The sequence below is a fragment of the Trachypithecus francoisi genome, unplaced genomic scaffold (assembly GCF_009764315.1).
Source record: "Trachypithecus francoisi isolate TF-2019V2 unplaced genomic scaffold, Tfra_2.0 Lachesis_group16, whole genome shotgun sequence".
In the NCBI taxonomy this organism is placed as follows: Eukaryota; Metazoa; Chordata; class Mammalia; order Primates; family Cercopithecidae; genus Trachypithecus; species Trachypithecus francoisi.
The window spans coordinates 75057688-75083652 of NW_022681461.1; the positions used below are offsets into that span (position 1 = coordinate 75057688).

Below are 25965 nucleotides of genomic sequence, written 5' to 3' on the forward strand. Positions count from 1 at the left end.
AAGAGGATTACCTTTAGACTTCTCGTCAAGTGTGCGTGTTAAACTATTAAGACTAAGCATTAAGGAATAGAAACAGTGTATAACTCTTGAACAAATAGAAGTGGAAAAGGGAGAATGCAGTTAGTTCAGTTTTGTCTTTAATCATTTATTATCTGACATTCTTGGGTCTAATCCTGCTGTGGACTGTTCTGGGGATTCTCACATGTTGCATCCTCCTGTGTTTTTTCACTTTTGGAAGATGAGTTTATATTCAGTGGGGCTGGTTTGAGAGAATCCCATGTGACTGTGTTGAGGTCTCGTCCTCCAGAAAAGTTTGGTGTTCGCTAGTATTAGGCAGTGAGTGGAAGGAGCATGGGGAATCCCAAACTCAGGGCCTTGGTTTGTGTTAATTTCTTCTCCTGGAGGTTCTCAGACTTGACATAGTCTAACTTCAAATCCCAGCCTTGTGTGATTTATGGGACTAGAGTCATGATTTCTTAAGGGACTCTTTATTTATTTATTTTCCAACCTGGAGCCTGAGCTCGACAAAACTTCCTTGTTCTTCCCAATGCAAGTAGGGATATCTTTTTTTTTTTTTTTTTTTTTCCTGATCTACACACTTACTGTTATGAAGATCTTTGAGGCTGCTAGCTTGATGGGTAGGTCTTAATTCCAACTCACTGCCTCAGTCAAGCCCAAGGGCTTATCTTGTTTCCCAGTAGTATTAAAGCCCTGTCCCCATGATCTCTGACAGTCTGCTGCCTGGACAGCCTTTCACCTTGGTTTAAGTTCCCTCTTAGCTTAGCAGTGCATCTAAGGACTATTTATTATACTTTATCCAGTACATCTTAGTGTTTTTAGTGAATTTTTCCATTCCTTCCTCTTAGGACTGACACAGAATTCTCTTTGGAAATCTGGCAAGTGTGATGATGTGTACCTTTTCTCAGCATGGTAGACAATGGGCTGTAATAGATAAGAAGTGCTTTTATTAACTTACAATTTATGTGTTCCACAGTTTCTTTTTGCCTATGTGTATATCACATTGATATACATTATTATTTTATAAGAAGTAGCATTTTATGTACTTTTTTAGGTAAACCTAAAATTTACTAGTTGCATATTCTTCAGCAATTTTAAGTATTCTAGTTTAAAATCATTTTTAGTGGATCACAGTATTGTTTTGTGGCCCATTTTCTAGTTCTTGTGACAAAACACCTCACTTTTGAAAATGTCCAATTTGAAGCTCTAAGAAGGGTGAGGACTTTTTTCTTGTTAATAGAGACTTAATGGAATTTAATTAAACTCTATGCTGTCTCTTTTCTAATCTTTTTTTGGAGAAAGAAAATAGGCCTGATTATTTTGAATTTAAGAATAAGAATTTAAAAAGTCTTAGAGGTCATCCTTACCTTAATTTACAAATGAGACAACTGAGATTCAGAACAGTTTTGGAACGTACTGAAAAACAAATTAGCTGGTTGAACATGAGAATCAGAAAGAGATCTGCTTAACCAAAGCTACAAATCAGGCTCCCGCCTCGGCTCACTCTATTGTATTTTAACGGAAGTGGAGGAAGTAAGTTTTTTTGATTTATATCTTATTACTAGTTCTTTATCAGCAGAGATTACAGTCTCTCAGTAGAGTACATATTTACATTCATATCTAAATACTAAACCACATTGATGTAATTACTAGTATGTGAGTTTATGCCAACTGTTCCTTTTTCCTCTTGGCTAATGCATATGTAATTGTCTTTCAAGAGATGAAAGAACACATCAGATGTACTATGAGTGGCTCCATGGCAGGCACTTGGGTGCATTAGTCATACCCCAGAAGGCATAATGCAGTGCCATGCCCAACCTGTTATCCTATTAAGGTTCATGGATGTATGCATGGATGAATGAAGTGCATGGTGAAGGTGAACACCATATGTAACGCTTTAGAGTTTAGGCTTGGCAGATTTGTTATAACTTATTTTGAGATCACACAATAAGGTGAGGTAAATTTCTGAGATTTGGAACATCTACTGTACAGAGCAGCCAGAGAGATCACTTCCCTTGAACCCTATCATCTTAAGATAAAATAATTGGTGGGTGAGAAAAGGCCATGAATATGAACTTCTCTTTTCAGTTTTGAGGACAACTTAATTTGGGAATAATGCTATCTTATTTAATGTTTTTGTTGCTTGGGCAGGGTAGAATTCTATAACTTCTTATTATAGAGAAGTTTCTAATTACAGTGATTTGGATTTCATAATGAACTTTTTAGAAAAGTACTTATTGAACTTTGTATGATGTATTTTTGTTCTTCCCAAAATTTCTTGCAATAAATATGAGCTACTTTCTAAAGATGAAAAAATCATCTATAATCTCACCTATGTAAATTTTATAAAATTGTCATTCTGTATATTGCTTATGCATTCCTATTTTGCACTCTGTTTTTCTCCAGTAATACAAAAAGTTGTCATTCTGCTTTAGTGTATTAATTATTCAATTCAGTGGTTTTGAATCAGCATATTTAAATTTATTTTTGAAAACTTGTCACAATTTTAATCGTCTCATTTTTACTTGAGTAATAAGAGAAAATTAATGTTTACATTCTGCTTCCCCATTTCAAGTTTTTATATACACAGTAAGTAATTTTAATCCCAGATTATTATTAAATTGCTATTTTATTAATAGGTATAGCTTCTTTCAATAATTATTTTTGGTATTTGCTTTAAGTTTTATAACCCTATGAAGAACAATGATTAAGAATCATGTTCTGTGGGTTTTAATGCTTGCTGCCAGGGTCTCGTATTTACTGTATGTGTATATTGTTTTTTTCTTTTCTCATGAGTTAAATAGTATATATACTTTCTCTACGAAGGAAGTGTAGATGGCATTCTTTCTGAATACTTACATTTCTGTGACTGTTCTTTATTGTCCTCATATGAAAACATCAATGTAGTTGGCTGTGTATCTCAAAAAATTTCTCTGCATAATGGGTCTGGTTTTGCAATTCTTATTCTCTCTCTCTTTAGATATTTGACTTGTTATTTATTTTTTCTCTAAATTCTTACAATTTTTCTTTACCATTGAGATCCCAAAATCTCATCAGGATATGCCTACATTTTAGTTGCTTTTAATTAACTTTGTTTTGTAATCTATGTAAGTTTAAATTAGTAATCTGAGACCTTTCTTTTCAGGCAATAACTTGTCTTCTGTTTGGAGCTGTGTTTCTTCAGGTTCCTTCTGATCTTTCTTGGATTCCTGGTGCATCTTGAGTTTTTTTCCTATATGTGCCTTTTCTTTTGTTCTTGTCATCTCTGACTCTTTTCTGAGTATTGGGTGAATTTCTTAAGTCTCCTACCTGCCATTTCAGTTTTCTGTAATTTTTATTCTTCATTTCATTGTCTGCATTGCCATTTTTAATTCAGAAATTGTTTTTCAGTTTGTTCTGATAGGCACAATAATGGCTTCCAAAGAGATCCATTACTTAATCCTCAGAACCTGTGACTACTACCTTGCATAGAGAAAGGGACTTTTCAGATATGTTTCAGTTAAAGATGTTGAGATAGAGAGGTTCTCCTAGATTTTCGGGTGGGCTCAGTGTAATCACAAGGGTCACTGAATGTGGAAGAGTGAGAGAGAAGATTGACTGTCAGTCATGTGAGGAAGACCTGACTCGTCATTACCAGCTTTTGAAGATGACAGGTGACCATGAGCCAAGACATATGGGCAGCCTCTAGAAGCTGGAAAAGACAAGGAAACGGATTCTCCCCTAGAGCTTCTGGAAAGAAATGTAGCCCTGCCCTCTCTGTGATTTTAGTCCCATGAGACCTATTTTGGACTTCTAACCTCTAGGACTGTAAGATAATAAATTTGTATATTTATGCCACTAAATTTATACCAATTTGTTAAAATAGCAATAAAAAACTATTTTTGTGAAGTTTTTACTGATTTCTTTTGTCTTCATAATGGCTTGTTCTATTTTCAGTGTTACTATATTAACGAAACACGTTGAGGACACAAATCAGAGATGTCCCATCATTTAATCTTTTTCTCTTTCTATCTCTTCTTTTTTTTTTTCCCCTCCCATACATCTGCTTCAGTGGAAGGTGATTTCTTCTTTGGTGGGAGATGAGTGGCCATCTCCTTTGATGACATTTTTTCCCGTTATGTTCCATAATTGTTTTTCTGTTATTATAGCACTGACTATCTTACTGGCTTATAGTCCAATCGCAGTTAGATTGGATTCTCTCTGAACCATGTGGGTTTTCTAAGTCTGTCAGCTCCTGAAGAAGTAGGAAAGCCCATTCACACTGCCCTTCTGACTGCCATTGGAGGTACTTTCAGGGTCTCCACTGCTTATTCTTTTGACCTGTTGCTTTCTGCAGACGATAAGAGAGGAGATTTAATTCCTCTCTTTTAATTCCTCTATTGTCATAAAACCAACTGAAATTCCTCTCACTTCTTCTCAAGCATATTATACACTCCCAATTTTTAATTCCTGGTGTATTTTCTACTCTTTCAATATTTAGCTGCTAATTTTCATGAAATACAGAGTTCTTATCCAGAATCCTCTTAGTATAGGATTTTAAATCTGAAATAGACCTTATGTATAAGTTAGTCCAATTTTCTCATTTCACAGATGATAAAACTGAGTTTCAAAAATCATTTAAGTTATGCCATTAAATATGTATGGTTTTTATGGCATTACAGTCAATTGTTGAGAGAAAAAAAATGGCACAGGACGGAGCACTTTTCTCTACCAGAGAAAATCTGTCAGTTTTACTCATCTTTGTATATTGTGGCTTAAAGAGATAATTTATACTTTTTAATTTTGCCATCCTTAACTTTGTAGTTTTTCCCTGTGGAAAGGGCTAAGAAGCTTCTTATATCTCTGCTTAACTTTGTTGCTACTTGGTGTTCAGAAGTTGGAATGCTGTGAAATAATATATGCTTGATATTTGGTTTAAACCTTTCTTGATTCAGAGAAGGTAAATGGTTATAGAGACTAATGAAAAGAACAGACTTTTATATTTGTCTTGACAAAGTTTTAAATATCCTTTGCAGAAAGGAAAGTTGTAAAGTTTAAACACTTTTGGAAATATCTTTAATTTATTAAGGAAATCAATATGTATTTAGCATGTAGTCCATAGAACAGTTGAATACTATACAACAATGAATATAAGCAAGCTAGAATCTCTGTGTTTATAGGGTTTCATAGCCTAGTGTAGAGGGGATCAACAAATAATTAAGCAATTATGATATAGTGATTCCCTGGACCAGCAGCCTTAGCATTACTTGGGACCCTACCTCAGATCTACTGAATCAGAAGTTCTTACGGGATATGTCAGCAATCAGTGTTTTACAAACTCTCAGGTAATTCTGATACAGGAAACCACTGTTTTCACTGTTGAGAACCAGAGTTGAGAGAGAGAGCACAACACATTAAATAGAGCTGAACCTGAGAGTTTGGAGTCATTAATATCTTGAGTTGAGGCTAGAGAGGCAGGTAAGTAAGGTCTGATAAGATGATTGAAGAGTTTAGACTTTTATCTAACGTGTGCTCATAAGCCATTCAAACATGTCTAGTGGGGAAACAGCTTGATCAACTTTGTCTTTTTTTTTTTTGCGATGGAGTCAGGGTCTTGCTTTGTTACTCAGGCTGGAGTGCAGTGGCATGATCTTGGCTCACTGCAACCTCCACCTCCTGGGTTCAAGTGATTCTCCTGCTTCAGCCTCCCAAGTAGCTGGGATTACAGGTGCCCACCACCATGTTAGTAGAGAGGGGGTTTCACCATGTTGACCAGGCTGGTCTTGAACTCCTGACCTCAAGTGATCCACCCACTTTGGCCTCCCAAAGTGCTGGGATTGCAGGTGTAAGCTACCGTGCCCAGGACTGTAATCTCTTAAAGAAGCAGACAAGTAAAGAGATAAATAATTATACAGTGTATTAAGTATAATGTTTGAAGCATAGTCTAAAAGCTATTGAAGTCTAGATAAGGAAAGAGACTTTAGATGCCTGGGTAAGTCAGAAGACTTAACCACTTAAGTGTTTCACATTGTTCTTGGAAGTTTCAATGTTTGGTAAACATTTATGTACAACCTATGGATATTCAGTAGAATATTTGATCAAAAATAGTGGTTAAAAGTGTCATATCTTTTGGGTAATTTATTAGATGCAAAGCAAAATAAAAATGAAATAGTAGAATGTGAACTGTCTTCAAGATACATTTTTTAATTTTAGGGGTCCCAGGTAAGCTTACAGCTTCAAGAAGAATGACTTACTCTATGTGATGTACAATTTTCTAATTTCTCTTTTGTTACTTATTTTCTAATTTTGTTTAAATATATTATTATATATAATTACATATTATATATAATTATTATATATTATGATATATGTAAGTAAATATATATTATTCTGTTTTACACTGTCTCAATCCTTTTTAGATTTAAGTGAGAGTATAAATAATAAGCAAATATATTCTTATCAATGATGTTGAAGAATAAGTAAACATGTTATAAAGCATTGTCACTCCACACTTTAAAAAATACGCTGCATCTAATCTAAGTATATTTTACTTGTAGAGAATTGTCAAAGGGTCACCTACTCTTTGGAGGTTACGTTGGGTCCTCCAAAAAGAAAAAAAATCCTCAAATGTCATAGATTGGTTGACGAGTCCTATTCTGAGGTTAAGGAGTTATGGGAGTAGGCAGTGCTGACCACAGGAATGTTGAGCAGCAAATGCTGGCTTTGGGCAAAAAACCTTTGATGCACAGTGACTTCTTTGAAATGTTCAGAATGATGGTCCTTGTGGGAACCTGCATTACAAAATGTCTATCCCACATAGAACATACTATGTGAGAATAGAAATGGAGAATAATAGGGCAATGATACCCTATCTAGAAACCAACTGTGTTTACAGATTCCCTAAATAACAGATCAAATAGATTTTACTATGGTAAATATCCAATTGCAATGTTCTGCAAAATTTTTGTCTGTCTCATATATTTTGAGCAAGATTTCTTGGCCATGTGGCTTTTCTAGTAGACTTCAATGACATGAAACCACTAAACAGAGACCTTGTCATTTATTTAACTTCAACTGCCTTTAATCTTGAGGACAGTAATATTGTGAGAAACCTTGGGGTTTCAACATAATCACAAGATGGTATGCAGGATCAAATATTCAAATTATTTGCTTTTGTTTTTCTGTTGCATGTACTATAGAAGTCTTGTGTTGTCTATATAAGCTTTAAATTTGGACCTGTGGCTTCTTTTTCATCATCTTTTCTCCTTTTTCTTTTAGTTCACGGCCATGAATGAACCACAGTGCTTCTACAATGAATCCATTGCCTTCTTTTATAACCGAAGTGGAAAGCATCTTGCCACAGAATGGAACACAGTCAGCAAGCTGGTGATGGGACTTGGAATCACTGTTTGTATCTTCATCATGTTGGCCAACCTACTGGTCATGGTGGCAATCTATGTCAACCGCCGCTTCCATTTTCCTATTTATTACCTAATGGCTAATCTGGCTGCTGCAGACTTCTTTGCTGGGTTGGCCTACTTCTATCTCATGTTCAACACAGGACCCAATACTCGGAGGCTGACTGTTAGCACATGGCTCCTTCGTCAGGGACTCATTGACACCAGCCTGACGGCATCTGTGGCCAACTTACTGGCTATTGCAATCGAGAGGCACATTACGGTTTTCCGCATGCAGCTCCACACACGGATGAGCAACCGGCGGGTAGTGGTGGTCATTGTGGTCATCTGGACTATGGCCATCGTTATGGGTGCTATACCCAGTGTGGGCTGGAACTGTATCTGTGATATTGAAAATTGTTCCAACATGGCACCCCTCTACAGAGACTCTTACTTAGTCTTCTGGGCCATTTTCAACTTGGTGACCTTTGTGGTAATGGTGGTTCTCTATGCTCACATCTTTGGCTATGTTCGCCAGAGGACTATGAGAATGTCTCGGCATAGTTCTGGACCCCGTCGGAATCGGGATACCATGATGAGTCTTCTGAAGACTGTGGTCATTGTGCTTGGTAAGCTTTGTCTTGACTGTAACTTACCTTATAGATTCTCAATGACTTAACACAAACCACATTTTTGTTTTTGTGACAGAGGTAACCAACAGTATGAATATTCACCAGGTATATATGCAGGAATCACAAGGGGATGAGGCACCTTTATATTAAATGTCAGCTTATGAGTCTTTCTAAAATTATAGAATTAGTGTTAGGGAAACATGGGTCTCAGTGGTGCAGTATAAATGATGATGATGTAAAAAATGTCATTGAAGAGTTTGGCTATCTAATATTGAAAATACTAGAAATACCAATCAAACTCGTTTTGTTTTTCTTACAGCCTAAATTGTGAAACTTTTGCATTGTAGTTTCTGTATTACGTATTTTCAGACAGAAAGTGCTTTCATAGAATATGAATATGCTTCCATGTATAGTTATTTTTATTAGTCTATTCTGTAATTGTTACTACATTATAGGTAAGTATATCAAAGTTTTGTATAGATTTACTGAACAAAACAGATTGGAATTAATGATATTCTCTGACCGTCATCTTCATGAAAACTTCCTTCTTTTCTATTAATTTTCTATTTGTAGTAATGGAGGTTAATCCATATTTCAAGGTGAAGAGCAAGATTTGTAGAGTCAAATACTTTCTGCTTTTAAATAAGCATTGTTTTTCTTGGATGAAAAATTCATAGTAGTGATCAAGAGGAACATATTTATTCACTTATGTGTGTAGAAGGTAGTTAAAGAGCACCTACTATGTTCTGGGCTCTGTGCTAGCTCCTGGAGGTATAACCATGAAAAGGACAGATACAGACATTTCCTTTGGAGCTTTCCTTTGGAGTGAAAATTTTTTAAAATAATTACCCAATGGAATTACACATTCTCCATAGACTGTATTCAGGTTAACATTTGATCACATTAAAAAATCTTTTTTGAAAACCTTTTATCATTTCATCTTTCCCTATGGAAATTGAAAAAAAAAAAATTTTATCACCTCCTCTTTCCCCGCAGAAATCCAGTGGGAAGTTCCTGTAATTCTCTGTGCTCCAATTTGTGCAGCATTTTTGAGTGAATGTAACATGGGATTATGTGGTTCCTCTGAAACTTTGGGAGTGACCTTAATTTTAGCCACTGAAAGGAGACAGGGTCCTAATGATCATTATATAAAGTAGCATTCAGATTGATGCATAGGTCTCATCTGTTTTGGTAAGGGTGAATGCATCATGGACATCATTTTCAGCTGTACTCATTGTTGACTGTCTTGTAGACCTGTGAGAATAGCAACTAAGCCTTGGGATCACTGACACACCTAAAACCCTGCCTCACTAACTGAAACACTGAGGACCCCGTCACCTCAGATATGAGATTGTCTTATTTCATCCAATGAAAATTAGTAGTAGAACTACAAAAATGATTTCTCTGTATGTTTATTAACAGGACCTTAAGCACACCTGTGCCACAAGGCCGTATTTTCCATAATGTGGATGAAACACATCTTCGTTTACCATGGATGCTATTTTTGTATGAAATAAAACATGAGACATTAAATAACATGAGACTTTTTTTCTGTATTGACTCAAATGTTTATTTGCTGATGATCTAAATGTTGGTTGACATTTTTTATATGCGTGAACTTTTTCTATTACGAAAAGGGCTACTCATAGTTCATAGAATTGCCAGCAGCAAATGACTACTGAACTTGGACTATTAACTTGCCAAGTTCTTGTTTTAATTTTGACCTTTCTATAATATCTTATGTATTCCAGTGTGCAAAGTACTGAATGATTGACATACTTTTGGGCCTCATTGGGTTTTCATGTTGAAATAATAATTTTGAGGCTGTAGGAACTAGTGTTTCAGTGTACATCTGCCCTAAATGCCTCTTTCTCATGCCCAACTACTACCACTACACAACCACTAACTTTAAAATAACAGAAATAATATTTAAACTAGTATACTCCACAAAGATAGAATGCAGTTGACATCTGTGGAATAAAGAGCATGATTTCTAAAGCTGTGGGATGGAAGAAGTTTTAGAACATGGAAAAACCCCATCACAGTGACAGGTGAAGGTATTTGGTGAAGAAAGATGGGAATATGATTGTGATAGGGGAAGCAGAAATTAAATGGACCGTAGCCTTTTTGAGAAAAGTGGCAAGAATAAGAGAATGGGCAGGATGTGGGCAGGGAGTGGTTGGAAAGCTTAGAATAGGGAAGTCGCAGTCTTTACAGATGTTTTTCAAGGCATGGTGCCTAATGCCATTCCTACAATGTGCTCCCCTATTTGAATTGTAAGTGTCCATCCTGAGATAGGCATGGTAACATGGGAGACATGGGTTGGTCTTGTCGTAGTGTAGGCAAACCCCAAAATTGGGGCTCAGCCTGGAAGAGTTCTTGGCTTTGCCCAGGAAAGAATTCAAGAGTGAGCCAACAGGGAAAGAAAGCAAGTTTGTTAGGGTAACAGTGTACAGCAAAATGACTGCTCCATAGGCAGAGCAGGGCTATCTCATAGGCAGGGTAGCACAGAGCAGCACTAATGGATTGCTGGCTAGTTATATTTGTACCCATTCTTTTTTCTTTTTCTTTGAGACAGGATCTTGCTGTATCACCCAGGCTGGAGTGCAGTGGCGTGATCTTGGCTCATTGTAGCCTGGACCTCCTAGGCTCAAGCAGTCCTCCCACCCAGCCTCTCAATTAGCTGAGACTACAGGTGCATACCACCACACCCAGCTACCCAGATTTTTTTTCTTTTTTTTTTAGAGATGGGATTTTGTCATGTTGCCCAGGCTGGTCTTGAGCTCCTGGGTTCAAGTGATCTTCCTGCCTTGGCCTCCCAAAATCCTGGGATTGCAGGCATAAGCCACCATGCCTGGGCCCCCACTCTTAATTATAAATATAATTAAACAGGTTATTCATGAACTTCCTAGAAAAGGGGTGGGGAGTTCCTGAAACCATGTAAGGTTAACTTCCAAGTCATTGCCATTGCATTTGTAAACCGTCATGGTGCTGGTAGGAATGTCTAATGCATATGTATTATGATTCCTGGTCCTTGCTGGTTTGGGTTGGTTTCTTTGCTACATCCTGTTTTGATCAGCAGGTTGTGAAAACAAGTCCTGCTGATCTCCCACTTCAGTAGGAACAAGAATTCTGGTCTACTCGAAGTTCTTCTCTTTGTAAATTAGTCCATTGATAATTCTGGTTATTTTACCTTAGTTTGTGCACATTTGGTTTTTAATATTTTTCTTCACTGCCAGATTGCCAGGTGTGTAAGGGCAGGCAAGATTGTAATGATTTGTTGTCTGTTTTCTCCACATTGCCACATTGCCTGCCATGGCTATCTGGTAGTCAATGAATGCTGAGGAAATGCATGTGATGACAAAACCAAGTTTCTGTGCCTTCAAAACTGAAGACCAGAGCCATAGTGAATTCATTACAGTAAATGCCACTTTATTCAACTATGTGGGAGCCAAACCTAGCGACACCTTTATGTTCCATGCCTTCTAAAATACAACAGCCTGGAAGATGCCTGGCTACAATGGGTGCTCAGTAAATAATATGTTTGTTTTACTTCCATTTATTCTGGGAATGATTACTCAGTTTCCATTTTAACTTCATCAAAATGATCCCTGGGTTTTAGACCTATTCAGCCTTCATGATCAAGAGAAGAATTTGTTGGTCAGCAACTGACTTCCTGTGAGTCAACTTATATTAAAATAAAGGCATCTTTGAGATTAATGATGGGCAATACCAATGGCTGATTTTTAAGCATAATCTTGTATTAAGCTGCTTTTGAGTGAGTACTGGATCTTAATAATTATTTTTAGTTGTGAAATACTTACCTGGCATAAATCAGGTGCTACCTTAGAAATTAGTATTTGTTTTTACAACCCTATAGAGTATAGGTACTGTTACTGATTTGTTATCCGTATTTTCCAGATGATAAAAACTGAGGTAAGGAGAGGTTAGGTAACTCTCTCACAGCCACACAGCTAGTAAGTATAGGAACAGGGATTCAAGGTCAGGAGCTGGGATTCAAGGTTGGGCACTTGGGTTTCAGAGCCCAAGTGTTTTTCCCCTCCATTTTATTCTACTTCCCTTTAATCAAAACAACTAGCAGCACATGCTGTATTTAGTGATAACATTTGAACAGCCAGCAGTGTGCTATTAAATTGAAACACTGTGATCTCATTTGTTTCTGTTGAAACTGCCTAACTTTGCTGTCTGGCCAGAGAAAGTTTTTAAGGGAGCAATCTTTTCTTCCTTTTGCCTCTGATGACTCTTGTTTCATCCACCCTTTTCCACTGTTTGGTGTTGCATTAGCACTAACTGATGGCTTCTGATTGAGGGAGGATTTTGTTCAAGGTATAGTTAACTTGAAGGTTCATTGCCCTAGCATGAAGTCGTGTTATCCCTCCCTAGGCTTGAAGTCTCCCTACTTGACATTTTACCAAGAATTCCTTCTGAGTCGGTTCCACTATTGAGTCAGAGTGGCAGTCAAGATGTTCTTCCTTATTTGACCACGGCATGTCTTGAATTATAAGTCCTTTCCTTTCTGGCTGTATTCTTTGTGATGTCACTTCTGTCTGGGAAACTTAGAAAGGAGGAAATCCAGAATTTGAAGAGAGAAAATCATGGTTAAGATGTGGAGGTTTTTACATCTGAGTCCTGTGGAGAGACGTAAAGTAAAATGAATCCAGGTGTGACTTACTTCTTTGGAGAAGAAGAAGGATACACTGTTTTTCTAGTTTGATCTGTTCTGGTTGGAAACTATCACCATGGAAATCAAATTGCTCCTTATGTCTGTCTTACTCTGTGCTAGGGTCAGTACGCAGCCCTACTCTTCCTGTGTTGTTTATAATCTTACATCAAGGAGTTACATTTCCTTCATTTTATGTTGAGGGAACTGAATTAGGATAGGATAAATAACTTGTCTAAGATCATTCTTTTTGTAAGTGGCAGAACTGGAAATCAGCTTTCAGATTCTTGTAGACCATGCCTTTTGACCACAGGACACTGACTCTTCACATACCATGGTGACTGTCACCAGTGGTGACGAAAGTGGCGGGAGTCAGATAAGTTTAAGACCATTGTTTTCTTGTTCACTCTGATGAAAGTTTAATTTGGCTAGTATCCTGTTAGCAAATCTATATGTGCTTTTCTTTTCAGTTTACTCCAGTGAACATGTTGTTGAGTGCTAATTGTGTTCTAAGGGATAAAAGAAAAAATTCTTTACAGAGCTTATGATGTAGTAGAGGAGATTAAAAAAGAGCTGCAAAGCACTCGGGTTCATGTGCTAGTAGAGGTATGGGCAGTGAGTGATGACAAGTGGAGGGATGGGAGGGGCTCCCAGAGGAGGCAATCTTGAGCTGAGTCTGGCTGGATGTAGAGGAGCTTGCCTTACTGTAGCACTGGGTAGAGGAGAAGGTGACCAGTTCATGAGCATTGATGATCACCTTTGAGGAACTGAAAGTAGTCAGGTGTGATTAGCATCTAGTGGATATGCCGGATGGAGTTTTGACAAGAGAGTCAAAACCTTTGTAACATACTAAGAAGTTTGAGCTTCTCTCTGTGGGAGATGGGAGATAGTGAAGGGTCCCCTAAGATCAAATGAACACCAATTCCTTATAGGCAGCATCCTCACATAATGTATCATCCAAACTGAGACACTTTTGGGAGCGAAAACAGGCACTAACTGTTGGGAATCTGGGATAACAGGAGTAAATCAAGACTGTTTAGGGCAACCTAGGATGTATGTTCACCCTCCTTTGAGGCTCTGCTCTGTTTGTTCTTTTTTTGTTTTAGAGACGGGGTTTCACCGTGTTACCCAGACTGGTCTTGAACACGTGAGCTCGAGTGATCTGCCCACCTCAGCCTCCCAAAGTGTTGAGATTACAGGTGTGAGCCACCATGCCTAGCCAATATTTTTTCTAGGTTCTCTTTCAGCTTTTCAAATGCAGCTTTCAACACTGGACTTGTATTACTGCGTATAATTGGTAAAGCTTTTTTTTTCTTTTTTTGGCTGGAGTCGGTCCAGATTTAGAATTCTTAGAACTTGAAAGGATCCCTAAAAATTACATCATTCAACTCCTACATCTTACAGATGAGGAGACTGAGACCCCTAGGTTAATTGAGAACTTCAGGTCTTAGTTAGCTCATGATCCAAGGCAGGATCCAGGTTTCCTGACTTCCACTAAGGTGCTGTTTTTACTGCCCCTGCCTTGTTCAGTCCCATCCACACTTTCCATCTTCATCTTTTTTGGGAACTTCAGCCATGTATTTATGTGGCTAGCCAGGATTAGGTGTAAACATTGTGGCTGTGAAGGTAACTGGTTCTCACAGAAAGAGTTTCCTTGAATAGGTCTTCTTATAACCAATTGGTAATCTCCCTCCCTAATGAAACCTTGAAAAAAGTCATCTGAAACCGAATTGCTTGTATATTATTAGCATCACATATAGTAGCTTTTCACATATATTAGCATCCTGTTAGCTTCCTTGACAACAGCATTATATTACTATTTTTCATTCCACTTGGTTTTTATATTAAGTTTGTGCTCTCTCTCTCTCTCCTCTCTCTCTCTCTCTCTCTCTCTCTCTCTCTCTCTCTCTCTCTCTCTCTCTCTCCTCTCTCCTCTCTCCTCTCTCCTCTCTCCTCTCTCCTCTCTCTCTCTCTCTCCTCTCTCTCTCTCTCTCTCTCTCTCTCTCTCTCTCTCTCTCTCTCTCTCTGTTCACTTATATTCACTAAGTCAGGGCACCTCTGGAATCTACTCTTTGACAAGAACTATCTGGATGATTCTGGGCAAGTTACTTTCCCTGTGTGTTAATTTTTTCTGTAGGATGAAGTTGACCAATTTGATTTCCAAGATTACTTAGGACTCTATTTATTCTATAAATAAAATTATAAGGACAGTACTTACTGTGGATCAACCATGTAGAGCTTTCTAGAGAAAAACTTGAAAGGGGATTAGGACAAACATAAGAGACTATGATTCTTCTTTGTATAAACGATGCGTCCCACCTTCTTTTGAATTTTTTAAGGCTAGTCAAGTAGAATAGTGGGAGTGGAGAAAGAACAAAGAAATCTGTAATTGGTTATGATCAATTAGTTGTACACCTCCCTGCACTCGGACCAGCCATTACCTTCTCTAATAATAAGCTTTTAGATGCACTATCCCCCATTAAAGGGAGTGGTGAGTGTATAAAGGATCCTCTCAAAGAGATGAATCTGGGGGCTTTGCTTTCCTGTGGAGAGCCATGTGACAGGAAGGGAAGACTTCCCAATTGGTCCTGTTGCTAGGGGCAGGGAGTGGACACAGAGTCTCTTATTCCCTGGTCACAGGTGACCAGCTACACATTCTGTTACTCTGAAGAGGAACTAAAGCTACCCCAAGTCTCCTCAGGTCCCAGTGGCATCCCTGTAAAGGCCTCTTTGAGGAAGAACCTCAGAGAATATCCATGAGAGCCTCCATTGTTTGGCCAGCCACTAGGCATGGGTGGTGGCCAGGAGACAGTCCTTGCAAAAGTCCCACAGTGCTTCCCAGACCCCACACCCTGGGCTTGGGTCAAAACAGAAAACAACTTTCAAACACCAGTCCTTTATACCCTTTTGTTGCCCATCTCCATTCAAATATTTTTTCTCAGAAGAAACGTTTAAACAGAAACAGAAACCAAAAATACCACATGAACCTAACAGAGTTCCTTTTGAAGTGTGGACAGAGGAACCAGAACATGAAGCTCTTATTTTAGGTCTGTTGAGAGTGATTCAGGCCTTGTCTGGCTGAGACTCTTGTTCATCCAAATATGAATGTTGGAAAGTCATTTACTTTTCCTTGTCGTTAAAGGTAATAAATGATGCAAAGATTTCTTAAATGAAGTGTGGTGACCACTGAGAATCACTGTTGCCTAGGGATTGAGAGTTTAAATTTGCAGTAAGATAGGCCAGAGTTTGAAGTTCACATCCTGGCTCCTCACTTACAAGTTCCATAATCCCGAATAACTGACTTAACCTCTCTGAGTCTTGGTTTCAGAATTAATAAAGTAAGAATCGTAGGACCTTCCTTAAATGGTTGTGAGCATTAGATGAACTGATTTATGTAAAGCACATACATGTGGCTTACAGAAAACACTTAATGGTAGCAAGTATTATTACTCTTAGGTTGTGTCCTCATGAGCATTCCCCTTCTTTTTTTCTCTTTCTTTCTTTTTTTTTTTTTTTTTTGACACAACCACATCCATTCACATCTACCTACACACCACGTCCACATATAATTTGATGTTTGAGAGGGTGTTTCATTTCTATGACGTAGTATGAAATTACTGTTGTGTTCCGGCAGCTGTTGGCTTGAATTATACTCTGCAAATTTTTATCCCGAATGAATGGCCTTTGCTTTTACTGCAGCTTTGCCTACACCCTACTCGTTGAGCCTCAGCCCTGTGTATGAAAAATCCTGTTAGCATCACAGGAAATGCTAATAGTTTTGACCTGCTAACTCTTCAGAGATGGTTAAATGGTGTTGACTATTAAAAAGAACTTTGGAATGGAACAGGCCACTTTGTCAATATAAGAAAGTCATGAGCTCCTTCAGATGGATCTGCAGTACTTAAGGCACAGTTGAAAGCCCAGGTATCATCTAGGGCAGTGGTCCCCAACCTTTTTGGCCCCAGGGATCAGTTTCATGGAAGACAGTTTTTCCATAGATGGGTTGGAGGAGAGGGGATGGTTTTGGGATGAAAATGTTCCACCTTGGATTGTCAGGCATTTAGATTCTCATAAGAAGCACGCAGTCTAGATCCCTCACATCTGCAAATCACAATAGGGTTCACACTCCTATGAGAATCGAATGCCACCACTGATCTGACAGGAGGCAGAGCTCAAGCAGTAATGCTTGCTCATCTGCTGCTCACCTCCTAATGTGCGGCCGGATTCCTAACTGGCCATGGACTGGTACTGGTCCTTGACCTGGGGGTTTTGAACCCCTGATCTAGGGTACCATTCTGTTGTTATATCTCCTTTTGATCAGCAGTGAAGGGCCATGTCTGGCATGTATAGAAGAAATGGCAAATGGTTGGGGTCATGAGACTTGATTGCTGTTGTCTAGCCAGTCCTAACTTCACAGTGTGACCACCTAGGAATCCTTTAGTCTGGGATTCATCGTCATTTACTTAGGAAGAAACTGATATTTATTAATGGCTCCTAATCTCTCACTGCTACCTCATGAATCTCTGTGAAGAATCGTCATGGCTGTTCTATGATGCTAGGGCTTTAATCCTACTTTCCAGCACCTAGAATAGGGCCTGGCACTCTAGATATTTGTTGAATGACTACATGAAATATACCTCTTGTTTTGGATTGGGAGTTTTACAAGTTGCCTAGTTACAATAGTAATATACCCAGGTATCCGAAAATTCAATGAGATTTAATAATGGGTCCCATTCAAAGGGATATTTGCCGTAAGGTCATTGTAATGAAGCAGCTATAACTCCTGCCTCTCAGGACTTTTTTTAAGGCTAAGTTCCAGTGCAAACTTTTTGATAATAGTTTACTTTGTCAGCAAACATGCATTGAAGTCTTCTAGACCCTCTGTTAATGAGGATGACTGCAAAGATCAACAAAAATATGTATCCTGCTTTCAAGAAGCTCTCATTATAGTAGATGACAGATAATTTAAATAGGTGCAATATAATATGGTAAATAAATACAATATAATATGATAAAATAGGCAAAGTGCTATATGAACGCTGTATTTCACCGGGCAGTGTCTGGAAAAGACTTCGAGATGAAATTGATGTTGGAATTTCATCTTAGATGGTGTAGAGAAGTTTTCCAAGTAAGCCTAGGCAAAGGAATTATTTCTATTAGATATTCTTTATACCTTGAATTGAATGAAATAGTCAATTACCTTTCTTATATTGTAATTAGTATTTCACTTAGCTATGACAATAACCCTTGTTAGGCATGTACATTTTGTATAAATCCTTAGAGTGGAAAGGGAAGCTTCCAGAATTGTCAGGCAATATTTACTTATAACTTTTTGGCTGCATTTTGCACTGGCATAATATTTACTTTTTTTTTTTGAGATGGAATTTCGCTCTTGTTGCCCAGGCCGGAGTGCAGTGACGCGATCTCGGCTCACCGCAACCTCCACCTCCCGGGTTCAAGCAATTCTTCTGCCTCAGCCTCCCGAGTAGCTGGGACTATAGGCATGTGCCATCACACCAAACTGATTTTGTATTTTTAGTAGAGATGGGGTTTCTCTATGTTGGTCAGGCTGGTCTCAAACTCCCAACCTCAGGTGATCTGCCCACCTTGACCTCCCAAAGTGCTGGGATTACAGGTGTGAGCCACCGCGTCCGGCGGAAAGGCATTCATTTCTATATGTCAGAATAACATCCTATGGAGAAGAAGGGATTGACAGTGACATGTATGTGTTTCAGGATCTGAAAGATCATTGCCAGGAGAAGTTGACACCTATACCTGAAGCATAATGGGAATATAATTTTCTATGGTATTTTACAGTCTGTAATGGCCTGGTTGAGGTTTCAGAATGTCTTCAGGTGTTTTTTGTTATTGTTACAGCAGTAGAATTCACAAGCAGCTGTTTCATCTAGAAATGTATAGTTCTGTTTTCAGGGGTTTACATTCTTTGCGACTTGAAGCATCATTTCTGATTTCCTGATACAGATTGAAAAAATGAGAATGAACATAGGAGGCACACACATGAATTGCCGAATTCAGCCAATAAAAATAATTGCATAGGATATACTTATACTAAAAACAAAAGAAACACAATACTTCTTTATTTGAAATTAAGATTTAACTGGGTATCTTGTGTTTTATCTGGTAACTATCACACACACACACACACACACACACACACACGCTATTGACTGGGAAATACAGCATTTTGGATAGCAATCAATTCTATGTTACATGGATTTTCTCCTTTGTCTTATAGGCTTCCATATTATCCTGGAGTTCAATTTAACTACACAAGAAGTTTCACTTATTTACTATTTCTGCATTTTATTTTGAGTTGGCTTGAAATAAAGGATTGTATTCAGTTTATAGTATCATGTATTTGTTTCTCAGAAATTTTGCTTGCTTATGAACAGGTAATGTTGTCTACTTCTATGTCAAAATTGAATTTTTCCCTTCTGTTACATAGTCTTTGTCATGCTCTTTGAAAAAAGCATTTTAATGAAATTTGTTTTTTCATATAAACAATTTTTTTTCTTCTGTTGGTACCTTTGATATTTTTTTCTTTGAGGCCTAACTAGAGCCTGTGCCTCTGAGAAGTTACTTTCTATTCATGTATTTTAGTGAAGATGATAGTGTCTAGACTGAATGTGGTCATGGCTTTACTTAAACCCTGGCAGGGCTCCTGCACCCATAGAGGAGTTATTATAATGATCCAAAGCAAATATGAAGTTCTAATAGGGTGACACAGCAATAACGGTCTTTTTGAAGAAATGGGATTTAATCTGGCATTGGGAGACTGGAAATTCATGGCTTCACTTATTTATTCTGCCCAAGTAGACTTTTGTTGACACAAAGAACACTGCATTTTAAGTTGGGTTTTCCATGAGTTCATTCTAAACAGGTATTTCTGTGCTTCAAAAAGCTTCCCATATTTATATTGCAGGCATGAACTCATTCACTCAAGTTATTTTCCTTTCTCTTGGGAGAGAGAGAAGGTAGTCACTTAGGAGCCTAGCCTTAAAGAACATGCAGAAAAGATGGATGAATTGAACAGTCAAGAAGCTTTTGCTGTAGCCAGCAAGTGATTCACCATTTTATGCTGAAGGGACTGGGTTTGCTAACCTTGCCAAGCACGTGGTACTCCTTTGTATATTGGTCCAGTCTGAGAGGAAAGGCCAAGCTATAAATTGAGGAGCTGGAATCAGTCAATTTCTGAACTAAAGCAAAAGAGGTTGTATTTAGACATTCTTTAAAAGTGTGTGTGTGTATATATATATGTGTGTGTGTGTGTGTGTGTATAAAACGATCAGATGGTAGAGATTAGAGCGCTGGCTTTGTTTATTTTGGCAAATTCTAATGTTCTAGAAGAAAAGTGAAGATGTTTTAATTAAAAACACTATTTAATTAGAGCATCATACATATACTCTAGATTACCAGTACATGAAAACCACTTATTTAGAGTGGAAGAGCATGCTTTAAAAACAAAATTTGAGTAATTCTAACAGTAGTTTATGTTATTATATAGCATAGTGAGATAGTAACATTAATAGAATTCCTTAGTGGAATTTCGTAATGCTTTAGTTCAATCTAAGTTAGTATTAATACTTTTAAGGCAAGACATCTGTCTGAAAGCATTTGTACATTTAAGAAGCATTAAAATTAGAAGCAGAAACAAAAAGTATTCATTTCTATGTATTGCTCTATCTATATTACATAACTGATTTACTACCATTAAATTATAAAATATTACATGTTCAATGTATTGTCCTTCTGCAGTTACCGATTTATAACTTTAATAGTAACAGATGTAACTTTATTACTAGGAAGCTTTTTGAGGTCATGGGACATTTTGACTTATTGTTTTGATTAGACTTCAAGGACATTTTTATACTGTCTTTATAAATATGGATATTTAAATCAGAATTACAGTAAGATTGATTTTTATTGAGAAGACTTTCTAGAGTGTATATTATTAATTCACTTTAATCCCTTCAACATATAGCACGGTTAAAATATTTCTAGTTTGCTACAATTTTGAGATACAGCTAAAATTTTCATAACAATAAAATCTTTGTGTATAAGTTACACAATGAAGGCTTAACTCATTGATTAGTTTTTTAACATATCAAATAGTTACTGCATCTATCTATTATTGTGAGTTATTTTTCCTCTCACGTTTACTTTTCCTTGGCCCCATTTTACAGCTAAATTTTATAAAAAGATTTGATTCATTTTTGAAGTTCTAATATGTATTAAACTTTATTGCATGCGATTTGGCTGTTTTCAGTTTTGTTTTCAATGTTTCCTACTTTTCTTAACTTTTCCTAGGTCAATATTTTTAGTTTTGAGAGTTTCTAAAAAGAAAATATAATAATGTTTAACATTTGAGTGCTTACTAGTTATCAGGACTCATTAAGTCCTACTTTGTCCCAAATTGAGTATAATTTTGAGCAAGAATCTTAATCTGTCTGAATTTCAGCCCCTTCATCTGCCAAATACAGAAAATATATTTTTGTGAGGATCATATTGGTTAATGAATGTGAGAGCTCTTTTTATAGGAAGTGCCACACAAATGTAAGCTATGAATGTTTTTGCAGCTGCTGCTTATAGAGCAGTGACCCAAATTTAAAAAAAAAAAAAAAGTGTGGAATGCTAAGCAAAAAATGTGATGTAGCGTAGTTGCAAAGGCGTTAGCTGTATTCTAATTCCAGATTTGCCGCTTACTAGTTGGATTGACTTTGGGCAATCCACTTAACCTTTACACAACTTCTTTATCTGTACCATGAAGGACTTCACCACCTCAGTGTTTCTCCAGGTGTGGTCCAAGGGCCACCTTGCATCTGAGTCACCTGGGATGCTTGTTTAACAGGCTGATTTTTGGGCCTGAGCCCAGACTGTTGAAGCAGAATCTTTGTGTTGGGATTCAGGCATCAGTACTTACATCACACAAACCTCGACAATGACCATGTGAGGAGTTGCTGGCTTTGGTTTAAATTACATGGCATTCAACCTGTCCTTGCTCAATTTTAAAACCCTTTTCACCTTTTCCACCGGAGTGGATACATTTTTGGTACTGTAAGTATCCGTGACTGCCCCAGGCATGTGAGTTTGCACATTTGCTTTACAGGGGAGAGGATCAGAAGGGAAAAGGAAAGGAAAGGAGAGTTAGGGGAAAAAAAATCCCACAAAACCACTAGGGCAAAATTCTTGGCTCTTGAAGAGCTATCAAAGAAAATAGATTGTTTCACACTAAATAGACTTTCCTCTCAAAATATTTGAAACATCCACACTAATTAGTTTTATCACCCTAGGAATGTTTGTCACCTGTAAATTAATGTCTGAAAATCACCCAATCTACTAAAAGGTATCTTGAGAAATTATGGGGTATCTAAGAATGTTTCAAGTAGGCATATGATTTTATATTATTCTGAGGAGAAACCATTTGTTTCCCGCAAGAATGGGGATGGAACAACAATGTTTATTTTTGCATTAACCTAATACAATTGTATGTGTCTGCATGGAAACTTTTGAAGAAAAAGGGTAAATCAATCATTTGCTTGTTCATAGGCTTTAATTTCTTCCTGAGTCAGCATGGTATAATCTGAAGAGCTTGGGAGTTGGACTTACATGTCCTTGTGTGCAAAAGCCCAGTTCTGCTGACATATTAGCTGTGTGACCTAGAGCAGTATATTTACCTTTCTGAGTTTCTATTCCCATCTGTAACTGGGGAGAGTACTCTCCCCTAAATGGGGAGGTTGTTGAGAAAATTAGATTTGTTCAAGTGCTTAGCATGCTGCCTGGCACATGCTGCGATGAATGTAATGCTCTCATACTTTTCCTATGGCTCACATACATGAAAGGGCCACCTGTGGCCTGCTGTGGTTAGTGCTTGGAGCTACCTTCCCAGGATGGTCATTCCTTGACATTATCTAGCTTCTTTTATAGGCTTGTATAATGATGAGTGGCATTTTCCCATTCCCTGCCTGTACAAGGTGATCTGAAGGTTCTATATGGGGATTCCACCCATTAATTTGTGTATTTATCCATAAATTCATTCTCTAATCATTCATTCAATCAATGAATGTAGAATCCCAGCAGGATTCTATAAACTGTCATCTATCAGGATTATGAGACTATCAGGACTATGATGTTCATACAGTCTTCCAAAGCCAGGCTTGAATTGTCTGTATGGTAGCAATGTTAAATGGTTTTTCAGCATCTGCTCAAACATCTTGGATACAGGGATACTGGCCCCCTAGAGGCCAGACAATCTTTAGATATATGGACTGTTTTATATATGTAAGATATATACAATTAAATATATATATGTAATATATTTATATATATCCAAAATCTCAGAAAAAAATTGTACTCTGGGGTACCATCCACTGAGTGTATTTGTCTCCTTGGGTGCCATAAAGAGCACTGCAACTATATACAAACCAATTCAGCTTGGGTGTCATATTGCCTATTGTGTGATGGGAAAACAGAAACCAAAATGTATAATCCCTATTCACTTACAAATATGACTAAAATACAGGGAAAATGGGAGTCAGACTCATGGCAGATGTAATTATGAAGCAAATATGGCCCTGACTTGCCAATGCCTATAGTCTGGTAGGAAGGATGGCACATATAAATAGATAATTATTGAGAAAGGCAAAAGGTGACAAAAGTACCATAAAAGAAGTACAAATAAAGCTGTATGAGAATTTAGAGGAGAGAGACTATCTTGTTGGAAGCAAAATCAGGAAAGCTTTATATAAATGAATTTTATGACTTGGGTGTTGACGTATAGGTGATGTTTACGGAATGAAGTATTAGACTGCATTTACCTTGTTAAGTACTGAATCTTATTTTAATCACATCACATTTCCTCTTTTTAAATTTTTTTTTTAATTTTAAGAGCTAGTGTATTGCTATGTTGCTCAGGCTGGAATTGAACTCATGGGCTTAAGTGATCCTCCTGCCTCAACCTCCTGAGTAGCTAGAACTGCAAGTGCATGCCACTACACCCAGCTTACTCTTTTTTTGATTAGCAAACTAATGCATATTCATTAAGAAAAAAAAAGAAAATCATTTAGAATGTTACCTTTCATAGTTAATCAAAATATTAAATTGAATATACTGTTTCTCGTCCTCTGCTAATTGTTTACAATTCAATTCATACAACACATACAATTTTATAGATTCTTTAAAAGATTGCCTTGAGCATTTATTATGCCGTTAAGTAATCTTTGAAAGTGTGATTTTTCTACCCAAAGTTTGGTACATTCATATGATGAAATAAATATATAATCACTGGACATCTAATTTTTTTGTTTTTGCTGTTATAGCATTAAGACAAATATCTCCTATGATTCCTTCCTCAGAGAGTAATGAATCATAATGACTTATTTTTAAATGTTCTTCAGAAAGTTTGTGCCAATTTATACTCTTATCACAAGGGAATTGGGAGTCTTTTGTCACATTCATGCCAATATTGGATTTTTTTTAATGGCACTATGTTACAACCTTTATGTTATCTTTATTCATGATGATAAACATTAGCAAACCTAAAAAAGAGATGGAAACTTTTTAAGGATTTAGAAACTAAGAATAAACAAAAATAGTAATGCATTTGGCCACATTTAAATATACGTACTCCTTTGAAGTACTTTGTTCCATGTGAAAGTCTAGTGTATATTTACTTCTTTAGAAACCCAAAGGCCTAACAGCTGAACAGTACAGCATGGTGATTAGCAGTGTTACTTTTGAAGTCCCAACTTCCTGGATTCTAATCCTGACACTACTGCATACCAGCAGAGTCCACTTGAGCCATGTATCCAATTGCTGCAAGCTCCAGTTTCCTTGTCTGTTAAATGAGAGACACAGCAGAAACAGTAAAACCTCAAAAGGTTAAGTAAGATTATTACACAGATGTTTCCGGACTTAACAGTGAGTGGGGTTACATCTCCATAAACCCATCATAAATTGAAAATATTGTAAGTCAAAAATGCGTTGAATACACATAACCTTGGAACATCATAGCTTAGCCTAGCCTACGTTAAACATGCTCAGAACACTTACATTAGTCTACAGTTGGGCTAAATAATCTAACACAAAGCCTGTTGTACAACAAAGCATTAAATATCTCATCAATTTATTGAATACTGAAATGAAAGTGAAAAATAGAATGGTTGTATGGGTACCCAAAGTACAGTTTCTAAGGAATGCTTGTATCACTTTCACACTGTCGTAAAGTCAAAAAATCCTAAACAAACCATTGTAAGTCAGGGACCGTCTTTTTAAGATGCCAAGTATATAAGCATTTAGCAGGTACTATTATAAAATACATGATACATAAGTTCTTTTCATCAGATTATCATATTGCCTTGCTGAAATCTAAAGTCCCTGAATTAATCCTCTTACTGTGGCAGATCTTTATTATGCCTTGAGCAGGACCAGACTACAAGGATCAGGACCCATGATGCTTCTGGGACTCAGTGGGGCAAGTCTCCTTTGTATTTAGTGGTGTTGCCATGTCAAAGCATGGACACAGGGCGGAGAATACCACACACCAGGGCCTGTCAGCGGTTGCGGGCTGGGGGAGAGATAGCATTAGGAGAAATACCTAATGTGGATGATGGATTGATGGGTACAGCAAACCACCATGGCACGTGTATACCTATATAACAAACCTGCACGTTCTGCATATGTACCCCAGAACTTAAAGTATAATAATAATAATAGGAAGGTCTCGAAAAGAGATATGCAACTCACTGCTGAGATCCTTTACTTTTCTATCTTCCCTAGACAACTTTAATCCCTAAGTAATGTTCCCACGACTTCTCAGTTCAGTGCTCATACTATCTCAGTTTTTTTACAGTGCTCCAGAGCTAAAAGAAATACCTAACAGTTTCGTTTATTAAATCAGCTTAAGAAGTATATTCAACTTAATTAGTTAATTCAACTTAATATGTATATAGGTCCTAATAAATTAGTAGCCATTTTGTAAAACAAAACCATAAAAATTGAAAGAAAAAATTATTTTTATCTAATTCTTCATATTTGCCAAGGTATGTATGCACCTGTTGGGCACTCCACAACTTCTCAAAACTTGAATTCAGATTGGAAAGCACCATCTTCATTTTCTGTTCCACACTGAGTTTTATGTTTACACTTCATTTTTATTATAGCAGATATCATATTGCAAGGACATGATGTCATTGAAAGGAATGTAATGCCATCTAATGTTGAAGCGCTGAACTACTTCATA

General features: G+C 37.2%; 1 protein-coding gene across 4 annotated transcripts in view; it reads left to right on the forward strand.

The window, feature by feature from the left end:
• LPAR1 (lysophosphatidic acid receptor 1) overlaps positions 1-25965 on the forward strand; it is a 184800-nt gene that overhangs the window by 94112 nt on the left and 64723 nt on the right. For all 4 annotated transcript variants that reach the window (XM_033237838.1, XM_033237837.1, XM_033237841.1 and 1 more), the window contains one exon: positions 7276-8023. In XM_033237838.1, the coding sequence (XP_033093729.1) occupies positions 7276-8023 (748 nt within the window). The remainder of the gene's footprint in view (positions 1-7275; positions 8024-25965) is intronic.